The sequence below is a fragment of the Caretta caretta genome, chromosome 5 (genome assembly GCF_965140235.1).
Source record: "Caretta caretta isolate rCarCar2 chromosome 5, rCarCar1.hap1, whole genome shotgun sequence".
Classification (NCBI taxonomy): domain Eukaryota; kingdom Metazoa; phylum Chordata; order Testudines; family Cheloniidae; genus Caretta; species Caretta caretta.
In genome coordinates this window covers 113,208,187-113,221,203 of record NC_134210.1, presented here as the reverse complement: position 1 = coordinate 113,221,203, position 13,017 = coordinate 113,208,187, and the positions used below count along the sequence as shown (strand labels likewise).

The 13,017-nt window shown below is 42.6% G+C and overlaps 1 protein-coding gene and 1 long non-coding RNA gene across 5 annotated transcripts in view; one reads left to right on the top strand and one right to left on the bottom strand.

The window, feature by feature from the left end:
* The window catches only part of LOC142072221 (uncharacterized), a 70,419-nt gene that overhangs the window by 9,969 nt on the left and 47,433 nt on the right, over nucleotides 1–13,017 (bottom strand). The gene's annotated exons all lie outside the window — the stretch shown is intronic.
* The window catches only part of SLC24A2 (solute carrier family 24 member 2), a 175,467-nt gene that overhangs the window by 149,890 nt on the left and 12,560 nt on the right, over nucleotides 1–13,017 (top strand). For all 4 annotated transcript variants that reach the window (XM_048850541.2, XM_048850543.2, XM_048850546.2 and 1 more), the window contains one exon: nucleotides 11,901–11,990. In XM_048850541.2, the coding sequence (XP_048706498.1) occupies nucleotides 11,901–11,990 (90 nt within the window). The remainder of the gene's footprint in view (nucleotides 1–11,900; nucleotides 11,991–13,017) is intronic.

Sequence of the window (13,017 nt, the reverse complement as noted above, 5' to 3'; positions counted from 1 at the left end):
ACATCTGCCCCTGAGTCCCCCAAGGCAATTTACAACCCACATTTGCCTTTTATTTTATTTTATTTTATGTCATTTTGGCTTGTTTGTTTCAAATGTTTTATTAAGGCAAGAAGAAAAATAACCAGAAAAAAACAATATCAAAAGATTAATTACTCCTACGGCATAAATTTCATCATCATTTGGCAGTTATGTCCCTGATTAAGGAGAGAGTTAAGCACATGTCCTATGTTAAGTACAAGTCATCCCATTGAAATACAAAAAAGTAAAAAATATTTTCAAATATATTGTTTTCTCTAGTCTTTTTCAGGAACAGTAATCTTAGTTGTTACTTGTTAAACATTTTCACACACAGGTTTGATTCCTAAATATAACTGTTTCTTGAATGCAGTTATATTCATCCTTACTCAGGCAAACTTTCATTAAAAAGAAGTTTAGCCTGAGTAAGGACTAAGTAAAAGCTGAATAAGGTGGATTTAGGAGTTGGCCCAGTTATTTATATTATTTACAATCTTTTGGTTATCACTTTAGGATGAGATCCAGCAGTCTTTCCACATGCAGACCATCCATTAATTTCATCCCGATCTTTGTGTTTGCAGTCACTGAAGGTTGTATATTAATAAAAATGACTGTAATAGTTTGTCATGTCCTCACTCTCTTGTATTTACATATCGAAATGGTAATAGCTGATAGACTCGTCAAAGCTGAAAAATCAATAGCTGGATTAATGCCTCAGTAAGTGTTTTAATCTCCTCATCTTAGTTCAAAAATATATTTAAAACTTCAAAGAGAGGGGATGCACAAATGTATAAGGGTCTAAATCAGTGTTCTGAATTCTTCCTCCCACCACATTTCCCCTCCCATGCACTGAAAAGCTTCGGTTCAGTGCAAAGAACACAAACTAAAATAAGACTGTCAAATTTTTCTTTGATAAAGATTTCTCAAAAGGCATAAATTTTCAGTTTTCCCATCTGTTTGTGCTCTCATGGTTTTTTCTTTTTGAGTTCAAACAACTATGTTAAAATGTGTTGTTTAATAACATAACAGCATACAGTATGATATAGGTTTCAGTTTTGTATTGGTCTTTGTTTTGCAATCTCATTGACTATTAATATGAATCAGGATGTATAAAGTTATTCACAAAGGATTTCAAATTCTATTCTCAATTACACCTAGACATGGGAAGTGGTGTGCATTGTTTTGAATAAAAATCTCAAACTACCCGAAGCGCTCCTTGTAATCATTTTATTCATTTGCCTCAAACATTTATGTTGTATAACCAGTTGTTAACAAAAATGTTTAATGAAAATCAAAAATCTCATTAATATTCAAGTGACTGTAAAAGTCATGTGAAGGTTTGCATCAGCAGTGCACACGCAAGTTCTGGCCCATTGACAAAAAAAGAATTGATTCCAGTAGGACATACTATAGCATAACATAAAGGATGAAGTATAAATGTGTATACTGAAAGTCAAAGGGTGGCAGAAACTAAAGAAGAATTTGATCCACAGAAAGGAATGGCTTGTCACGAATAGCAGGAAACAGAGGCTAATCTTGTATGCAGTTTGTAATCACATGTAGTAATAACTGGAGAGGTAACAGGATGTATCAATGTGACAAACTGTTTACATTGAACATTACTGTGAAAGAATTAACCAGACAGTTGCAGAGACTCTCTATGCCCAGCTGCCTAACTTGTCAGAGATGCTTCATTAACTTGTTTGTGTCTAAAACTCTCTGTCTTACTCCTGCCTGTCACCACCACCCGTACCACCCAAAATAATGGTTGATTATGGTGGTTCAAAGTGCACTTCAGAATTCAGATTTACATGTACAGTGTGAGTCAAAGATTTGAGCAAACCTACTACAACATTCAAATAGATTTTGAAGGCAAACTAAACACTTTGGACACAATTTGCAAATATGATAATTTTAATAGGAAATTCAAATTCCCTATTTGGAGGCTCATGTTGGCACTTAGGCACATAAAATGAGCACTTGTGTGCTAAGTGCAGATTTGAGAGTCCATATAGAGCTTTGTATGTCCTCTGTGGGTGCCCACTTCTGAAAATTGTCCTCCCCTTTCTTCTGGGTGTTTTTCCTTTTCTCCTTTACCTTCCTTTCTAAAATATATTTTAGCTGAGCTGAAGGGGGAAGTATTAATAGTGTTTACCAGCAGTAGAGCAAACTACAGTCAGTTCTATAAATCCTTATAGTCTAATGAATGCCAAATTTAGCAAAATTCTCTAACATGAAATATACAGTTTTTAATCAATAGGATCCCCGCTGTCTTTGGTTTTTTTTTTCCTGAATTTTATCCAGTGTACAGATAATGATTTTTTTTTTTTAGAAATATAACTACAGTGGTCTGTATATTAGTTGAAAAGCAGCTCCATAATTAAATCAATAAATGATCCATTTTAATAAACATTTGCTAGCTTAATAAACTGTTTACTTAAGACGACCGCTTATGGAGCTAGACCCATCCTCACTGTAATGCTATTGAAGTAACTGGCAGTACGCTAGGGACTGATTTATTCCATGGGGATTTAGTGGTTGGCTTTTTGTTCAAATGCCTTTATTAATAATAACAATAATAATAGCTAGATGTTGTAGTAATAATAACTCATATTTGTACAGTACTTTTCAGCAATAGATCTCAAAGAGCTATACAAAGGATATAAATATAATTATCCCCATTTTACAGATGGGGAAATTGAGAGACAGAGAGGTGAAGTGACTGCCTCAGAGTCACTCACCAAACTAGAGGCAGGGCCAGGAATAAAACCAGGGTATCTTGAATCCCAGTCCAGAGCTCAGTCCACTAGACCCTGCCCCCAACTGCCTCCCTCATTTCCACTCTGAAAAAAGAACAAATAATGAGGCTCAAATTCCACCATGGTGCCAACATGGGGCAAATCGTTATGCCCATCAGTGGCAGATTAGCCACTGGGCCAATGGAGCCTGTGCCCAGGGGCCCCGGCCAATTGGGGGGCCCAGAAAAATAGGTGCCCCTGCACTCTGACCCACTCTACCTGCTGGGCACTCCATCCGGGGAGCAGGGTCAGGGAGTGGGGGCTTGCCCCGCTCTGCCTGTCTGGCACTCCAGCTGGGGAGTGGGGTCGGGGCGTGGCAGCTGGAGTGCCAGGCGGGTGGACTGGGGCAAGCCCCCGCGCCCCGACCCCATTTCCCCAGCAGAAGCATCGGGGGGATTCAGGGGAGACTGCAGGCCAAAGGGGTGTGGAGGGGCCCCCATTTGCTCTGGCCCAGGGGCGCACAAAACCCTAATCCACCCCTGGTGGCTGTGCAGAGTCCCATTAACTACACTGAGACTCCATATAAGTGAACATTTCCTTCAACAAATAGAACCATTATCATCTACAGGACTCTGAACAAGGACAAAGGTGTGCCAACACAGACCCAATTTCAGGATTAGAGCCTAAATGAGCAAAATATGATGAATGATAAACTATATCTAATGCCTAGAGTAATAGAGAATAGAGAGTTCGCACAAATAAATGTACATATGCGACAAATATATGAGGTATTAAGATTAAATATAAAATAAAAGCACAGTAATAAAAGTGGGCAAAGGTAAAAAAAATCCTTTATTTTTTTGCCAAACAAAGGCTCAATACCTTGCAGGATCAGGCTCTAAGAAACAACACATTTGCTGAAAACATTCTTTGATCATAATCCTATTCATTTTAAGCTCTGATATTTTTCAAAGACCATTAGGAATTCTATACATATGTGCCCCAGGAAAAATATGTGAGCAAAGAAGGCACTATGCAGAAGCAACACCAGTCCATCAAATCTAGATTCACGCAACTAAATTCAGTTGACATCTCTAAGTCGAAATGGCATATTTACTGTATGAACCATGCTTTTTTGATTTGTCCTGTTACCATGACCACAGCAGAGCCAACTGGTCATAAAACTGGGTGCTAATATCTTTATAAAGCAACCATCCCAACAGCTGCATACTCAACTGGAAAGAAATGTTGAGAAACATTGCTGTCTGACAGCTCTGACTATTTCTTCCAGGAAAATTTTTAGAACTGACAGCTCTGCTCGTTCCCAGGAGCTTGTGAATTACTCACATGGATGAATATCCAAAACTTTGACAATAATTACAATCTAATTTTTTTTGAAGATCCAGCCTCAGTAAAAACAGTACTCCCACTCTTTTTTTCAAATTCATCTGTATGCAAATTATTACCATATTTATTGGATTTGTGCATGATTTCAGCTTCTACAATTGGCACAGGCTTTACATTCTGCACTTTTTCAGTTATAATGTTTTCTCTTCTAAAAATAGATAATTAAACTGTAAAGTCTGTTAAAGTTCACATAGCCTTGAACTACTGCTTATCAGCTAATTATAATGGAACAAAATTGGCTCAGACAGTCAGGGTGCATGTATGCTATAAAGTTACTGACATAATTCTCAGCTCTGCAGTTTCCTGCATTATGGTTAATTCCTTGTATGATTTGCATAAACACTATGTCATTATTTTACAATAACCATATGGTATGGATAGCCCTGTTCTCTGGTTGACTGACAGCCATTATTGGCCAATAGCGAGAATTTGAATAATTCACAGTATTGTTATTTTTGACAACAAGAATATGCAAATCCCTCTGCTCTGATTGGATCTCCTTTTAAATTTTAAATTTAAATTTTAAAATAGAATTTTAAAGCTGATTGCCAACAACACGCATACCACCTCATCTTCTCGCTGTCTTCAGTTGAAGAAAACACTACAAACTTACACAAAATAAGAAAATAATCCAAAAAGTTGAAAATACTGAACAAGAAATGGATGTCTTTAAAAAAAAAAATCCTTTTGAATCATTTGCCCCATTCAGGCTCAGTCCTACTCCCACTGAATTAAAATTACATATACTCACTGCAGCAGCCAGAAGTGTTGTTTTGACCGTGTTGGTCCCAGGATTTTAGAGAGACACGGTAGGTGAGGTAATACATTGGACCAACTTCCACTGGTGAAAGAAACAAACTTTCAAGCTATGCAAAGCTCTTCTTCAGGCCTGGGAAAGGTATGGAGACCTGGACTGTACTTTGGTATAGCTATGTTTCTGAGGGGTGTGAAAAATCCACCACCACCACCACCACCCCCCGCCCCGAGAGACAGCTCTACTGACCTAACCCCTGGTGTAGACCAGCGCTAGGTTGATGGAAAAATTCTTGTGTCAATTTAGCTACCACTTCTCAGGGAGATGGATTACATACACCAGTGGTTTTCAACCCAGGGTCCGCAGACCCCTAGGGGTCCACAGTGTATGTCTCAGGGGGTCCATGAAAGGTTGTCATTCCCATAGAATAGTTGTTTTCAATTTCTGGTCCACAGCCCCATGGGGCATCACACACTATGTCTAAAATTTCCAAAGGCATCCACACCTCCATTCAAAATGTTTTAGGGGTCTGCAAATTAAAAAAGGTTGAAAAGCTCCTGTTGGCACCAGTAGCATCTACAGGCACTCCATTTAGCTTGCAGTCACCCACACAAAACAGTCCCTGAATATTGTTCTGCCCCAGGAGAATGCCTGTTCTGCCTAATGTGGGTGGGTTGAGTGGGTTCTGGTCTGTGAGGAGTAATGTATAGTAGAACTGGCCTTGAATTTCTGTGAGCCCCTGAAAAAGAAATCTTTAGACTGACTTAAGCATGCTGAATTGACAATATTCAAAGAGTGCTTGCTCTCTGACTCTAATTGCAGTCATGTTCAGGGAAAGTAATGGGAACATTCAGTACATTTCTGAGCCTAATTTTCTCCCTGCAGTTGGAAATTACTCATATGCCTATGTGGGGAGAACTGTGTTCCAGAGAATGGAGGAACAGAGAGAGGCTGAATGTATTAGACATTTTACATTCTGAAATGATAGTTCAAATGGAAGCTGCAGGATTCGCCTAGGATTTCATGGTTTGATCTGAATGCACTGTCTGAGGAAGTTACTGTTTGGAGAGTTTTGCTAAGCAGGAGAATGGCCTGTAGTTAAGGCTAAGATTTTGTCACAGTTATTTTTAGTGAAAGTCATGGACAGGTCCCAGACAATAAACAGATATTCACAGGGGAGCCCGTGACCTGTCCGTGACTTTACCAAAAATAACTGGTGCCCAGGGATAGGTGGGGAGAGGAATGGAGTCCTATAGGGGTGAGGACTGACAGGCCGAGCCCCCCACCATGGCAGGGGGCACAGCCCCGTCTCCAGCAGCCACAGAGTGGGGCACAGCCGTGGGGGCGCACAGCCCTTGCTCTGGAGCTGGCCACAGCTGCGGGACAGGGGTGTGCGGCCCCGGCTCTAGCCCCCACCAAGCCCCAGCTGCAGCCAGGGGGGCCACTGCCCTGGGAAGCCACGAGGGGGGTGCAAGGCCCAGCTGCAGCCCCCGCCACAAGCTGCAGGGCAGGGGCTGCAGGGTTCTGGGTCCAGCCCCAGTTGCAGAGCAGGGGCACACAGTCCCACCTCCAGCCCTGGCTTCAGCCCCTGACAGTTGAAGCCAAAGAAGTCATGGAAGTCTGGTAAAGTCACAGAATCCGTGACTGCCGTGACCTCCATGACTAAATCGTAGCCTTACCTGTAGTCCCTGGGCCCAAAAATTAAAAGTGAAGTTAAAAGGACTTTCACAAACAGAAGTGCTATAGAGTCAAGCCACAATTACACACTAGACAGTGGAACCAGTATTTCCAATGGAGAGTGCTTACTCACACAAGCAGTCCTATTGATCATTCACATAAGCTTGTAAAACATTACCACTGGCTCATTAAAAATAATCTGATGTGAGCGAGAGCCAAAACGAGTGACTTTAAGGAATGTTTGTTGTTTAAAATCTGTCATAGAATCATAGAAGATTAGGGTTGGAAGAGACTTCAGGAGGTCATCTAGGCCAACCCTCTGCTCAAAACAGGACTAAACCCAACTAAATCATCCCAGCTAGGGCGTTGTCAAGCCAGGCCTTAGAAACCTCTAAGGATGGAGATTCCACCACCTCCCTAGGTAACCCATTCCAGTGCTTCACCACCCTCCTAGTGAAATAGTGTTTCCTAATATCCAACCTAGATCACCCCCACTGTAACTTGCAACCATTGCTCCTTGTTCTGTCATCTGCTACCACTGAGAACAGCTGAGGTCCATCCTCTTTGGAACCTGTCTTCAGGTAGACCACTATCAAATCCCCGGACACACATACTCTTCTCTTCTGGAGACTAAATAAGTCTGTTCCCCCAGCCTTTCTTCATAAGTCATGTGCCCCAGCCCCCTAATAATTTTTGTTCCCCTCCGCTGGACTCTCTCCAATTTGTCCACATACTTTCTGTAGTGGGGGGCCCAAAACTGGATGCAGTACTCCAGATGTGACCTCACCAGTGCTGAATAGAGGGGAATAATCACTTCCCTCCATCTGCTGGCAACACTCCTACTAATGCAGCCCAATATGCCGTTAGCCTTCTTGGCAACAAGGGCACACTGCTGACTCATATCCAGCTTCTCATCCACTGTAATCCCCAGGTCCTTTTCTGCAGAACTGCCAGTTGGCCAGTTGGTCCCCAGCCTGTAGCTGTACATAGGATTCTTCCATCCTAAGTGCAGAACTCTGCACTTGTCCTTGTTGAACCTCATCAGATTTCTTTTGGCCCAATCCTCCAATTTGTCTAGGTCACTCTGGACCCTATCCCTACCCTCCAGCGTATCTACCTCCCTTCCTGCCCCCCCAGCTTAGTGTCATCTATGAACTCGCTGAGGGTGCAATCCATCCCATCATCCAGATCATTAATGAAGCTGTTGAACAAAACCAGCCCCAGGACCAACCCCTGGAGCACTCCGCTTGATACCGGCTGCCAGCTAGACATTGAGCCGTTGATCACTACCCATTGAGCCTGACGATCTAGCCAGCTTTCCATCCACCTTATAATGCATTCATCCAATCCATACTTCTTTAACTTGCTGGCAAGAATACTGCGGGAGACCATATCAAAAGCTTTGCTAAAGTCAAGGTATATCACATCCACCACTATCCACAGCGCCAGTTATCTCATCATAGAAGGCAGTCAGGTTGGTCGGGCATGACTTGCCCTTGGTGAATCCATGTTGACTGTTCCTGATCACCTTCCTCTCCTTGCAGTGCTTCAAAATGGATTCCTTGAGGACCTGCTCCAAGATTTTTCAAGGGACTGAGGTGAGGCTGACCGGTGCGTAGTTCCCCGGGTTCTCCTTCTTCCCTTTTTTAAAGATGGGCACTATATTTGCCTTTTTCCAATTGTCCAGGACCTTCCCCGATCACCACGATTTTTCAAAGATAATGGCCAATGGCTCTGCAATCTCATCAGCCAACTCCCTCAGCACCCTTGAATGCATTAGATCTGGACCCATGGACTTGTGCATGTCCAGCTTTTCTAAATAGTCCTTTTCTAAATAGTCCTGTTCTTTCACCGCTGAGGGCAGCTCACCTCCTCCCCATATTATGCTGCCCTGTGTAGCAGTCTGGGAGCTGACCTTCTCTGTGAAGACCAAGGCAAAAAAGGCATTGAGTACTTCAGCTTTTTCCACATCATCAGTTACTGGGTTGCCTCCCCCATTCAGTAAGGGTTCCACACTTTCCCTGACCTTCTTCTTGTTGCTAACATCCCTGTAGAAACCCTTCTTGTTACCCTTCACATCCCTTGCTAGCTGCAGCTCCAATTGTGCTTTGACCTTCCTGACTACACCGCTGCATACTCCTCCCTAGTCATCTGTCCAAGTTTCCACTTCTTGTAAGCTTTCTTTTTGTGATTAAACTCACCGAAAGTTTCTCTGTTAAGCCAAGCTGGTCGCCTGCCATTTGCTATTCTTTCTGCACATCGGGGTGGTTTGTTCCTGCACCCTCAATAAGGCTTCTTTAAAATACAGCCAACTCTCCTGGACTACTTTCCCCCTCATATTGGCCTCCCAGGGGATCCTGCCTATCAGTTCCCTGAAGGAGTCTAAGTCTGCTTTTCTGAAGTCCAGGGTCCATATTCTGCTGCTCTCCTTTCTTCCTTTTGTCAGGACCTGAACTTGACCATCTCATGGTCACTGCTGCCCAGGTTACCACCCAATTCTATTTCCCCTACCAATTCTTTCCTGTTTGTAAGCAGCACGTCAAGAGGAGCATGGCCCCTAGTTGGTTCCTCCTGTACTTGCACCAGGAAGTTGTCCCCAACACTCTCCAGAAACTTCCTGGATTGTCTGTACACTGCTGTATTGCTCTTCCAGCAGATGTCAGGGTGATTGAAGTCCCCCATGAGAACCAGGGCCTGTGATCTGGAAACTTCTGTTAGTTGTCCAGAGAAAGCCTCGTCTACCTCATTCTCCTGGTCTGGTGGTCTATAGCAGGTGGCCACCATGACATCTCCCTTGTTGCTCTCACCTCTAAACTTAACCCAAAGACACTCAACAGGCTTTTCTCCAGTTTCATACTGGAACTCTGAGCAATCATTCTGCTCTCTTACATATAGTGCAACACCGCCACCTTTTCTCCCCTGCCAGTCCTTCCTGAACAGTTTATACCCATCCATGACAGTGCTCCAGTCATGTGAGTTACCCCACCAAGACTCTATTATTCCAGTCACATCATAGTTCATTGACTGTTCCAGGACTTCCAATTCTTCCTGCTTGTTTCCCAGGCTTCTTGCATTCATGTACAGGCACCTAAGATAACTAGCCGATTGCCCTACTTTCTCAGTTTGAACCAGGCAGCCTCCCCTATTGCACCCTCCTCCTTGTGTTTCCTCCCAGTATCCCACTTCCCCACTTACCACAGGGCTTAGGTCTCCATCCCCCAGCGAACCCAGTTTAAAGCCCTCCTCACTAAGTTAGCAAGCCTGCCTGAGAAGATGCTCTTCCCTCTCTTCATTAGGTGGATCCCATCTCTTCCTAGCAATCCTTCTACCTTGAACAACATCCCACGGTCAAAGAATCCAAAGCCCTCTTTGCAACACCACCTGCGCAACCACGCATTTACCTCCACAATTCAATGATCCCTACCTGGGACTTTTCCTTCAACGGGGGGATGGACGAGAACACAACTTGAACCTCAAATTCCTTTATCCTTCTTCCCAGAGCCACGTAGTCTGCAGTGACCCACTCAAGGTCATTCTTGGCAGTATCATTGGTGCCCACATGAAGGCGTAGGAAGGGGTAGCGGTCCGAGGGCTTGATCAGTCTCAGCAGACACTCCATCACATCCTGAATTCTAGCTCCAGGCAAGCAGCACACTTCTCGAGTTTCTCAGTCTGGATGGAAGATGGATAACTCCATCCCCCTTAAGAGGGAGTCCCTGACCACCACCACCCTTCTCCTCCTCTTGGGAGGGGTGGTCATGGAACCCACATCCGTAGGACAATGCATCTCAGGCCTTCTGGTTGATGGGGTCTCCTTCTGATCCCTTCCCTCAGATGACTGTTCCAAACCATTCTCCACTGTAGTACCTGTGCAGAGAGCCTGAAAACGGTTTCTTGCCTCTATCTGCATTGGGGGCACATGGGTTCTTCTCTTCCTTCTTCTTGAGGGCACATGTTGCCAGCGTTCTTCCCCATTCTGCACTGCCCTCTCTGATTTTTCAGCATGCTGTGCCTGCAATACCAAATGCTGAAGCATTCATTCACAATACAAATTTAGTCTCAAGCCATAATTTGATTTACACTGTGATTATTCCAAACGGAATCACAATCAAGATTAACCCTGCCAAACTAGTTAACTTAAGCTCTCCCTTTTAAACAGGTATAACTGGCTTAAAAAGGCAGTGGGGGTGTTGAATGACACTGAAAGGCACAGAGACCAAAATAGGTCATGAATTTTAATATAACCCATTAATTTATTATGAGAATACTGGTCATTCAAAGCTTGACATTAGTAAAGGAGAAATCCTAATTAAAAATGAATCTGCTTTGGTGTGATACAGCTTTTGGAACTCATTAATGGGCTTCAAAGACATTATTGTGTGTACAGGTTTACCTTTCTTTTATAACAAACCTCTCTACAAAACAAAGCAAAGGGGTTCCACAGTAATGAGTACATCTTAATTGCATCCTACCACATTAATAGAAAATAAAAAGGGTTATTTTTCCAAGCAAAATATGACGAGCTAAAAACTTCAAAATGTACCTCTTTATCGTTCTGGACTGCAGCAACCTTTGTGGTGCTGACTGTACAAAAAATACATTCTCACTATAGAGTTTGTTGGCAAACAGTAACCTTTTATATTAATTGTACCTAGCATATTTTGAGTGTGTGCACATGGCTTTGAGGATGGGGTACTGGCCTGCATTCAGAAGACCTAGTTTCAATTTCCATCTCTAGGCTGCTGGATTACTTTGAGCAAATCACTTAACCTCCCATGCCTCCGTTTCCCCATCTGTAAAACAGGGGTAATGATACTCATTCTTTGAGACCTCAAGGTAAGGACTAGCTTGAATATGAATAACTTTTATTCACAAGGAATCACTTCAAAAGTGGAAAATGGCTCTAAAGAATATCATAGCCTGTTACAGCTGTTTTCCACTTTCAAACTGATTCTTTATGAATAAAAGTTATTTTAGTAAATTCAGAGCCAAGACCATGATTCAGTAAAGCACGGAAGCAAATTTCAAACTAAGAATATACAAAATGAATGGCAAACCAATATTCACTATTCGGTATGACCAGGTCTGATATTACAATCCTGACGTAGGCTATTTTCCTATTGAAGTCAGTGGGAGGTTTGCCTGTATAAGATCTGCAAGATTAGGGCATGCAGAGGTTCAGCTACTTAACCCTCTTCTAACTTTCTTAGATCACTATGTTTGTCATTTTGAATTTGTTTAGGGACTATATATTCATTGGTCAATATTTAACATAAATGCCCACTATTTCTGTTTTATTTCTCTTTCAGTCCTCCAGGAAATTTTTTCCTGTCACATTCTTTGGAGCAATCACTTGGATAGCAGTTTTTTCTTATTTAATGGTCTGGTGGGCACATCAGGTACGAGAATGATAATGGTGTGAAATGTAAGCTTTCCAATGTGTCTCAGTTTGTGACTAGTCATTTAGGGCCAGATTCTGCAATCCTACCACATACTGAGTAGCCCCTTATTCTGCAAGCTGGAATGATTCTCAGAGTAAGGTACTACTCAGTGTCTGGAAAGGTGGCCCTGAAAGAGGTGGATTCTTTACACTTTGCTGATAAACATTTGATCATTCTGTTCGCATTAGAACCAGCAACAACCATTCACTGATAGCTATGTAAATAATGCATCTTTGAAAATCTTATATGGGCTATTCCTCTTTAGCCTGGAACTATGATGCAAAGGCCTATATGGGCTTAGCATGTAGACCCCTTCCTCAGTCACTCTGTCCATGACCCCTCTCACCTGACAGTAACATCATAGGGCTTACTTGGAGCAAAGAGTCTTCCAAAGGCCCTGCATGCTTGCTGGGGAGAATTTCATCCTTAACAATAGCCCAGTTCCTGCTGTCCCTCCTCAGGCAAAACTCCCATTGAACTCAATGGAGATTTTTGTCTTTTTGTAGGATTCAGCCCTAATCGAAATACATTTGAGTGAGTTGAATCCTTGTAAAAGTGACCTACAAAACGAAATAGCTTTTCCATAGTGCTGATTTTTATTCATTTTTTCCTGTCTTTTTGCCTGTTTCCGCATTGTTTGTCTAATTTTTAGTGTCATTTTCCTTGGCCTCATATTTTTCTTAAGTGTTTCTTCTTGTCTGAAAACCAGAGCTCGGCAAATCATGCAGTGTTCGGTTTCTGAGGGATACACCTGCTGAACCATGTAGCTTGATTCAACCCCTGCAAGCTCCAGTTGAAATTCTATTGTAAACCCTGATGTTGCCATTAGTGGGGATGGTTTGCCTTATGAGACTTATAAAGAATTGGTCACACTAGTAATTTCTTATTATTTATCTAATGCAGTAGGTTTAAATGCCACTGTACTTCAGTAAAGCTACACACAACTAAAAGCAAAGACCCTGCCTGTACAACTTGGAAGCTAAGG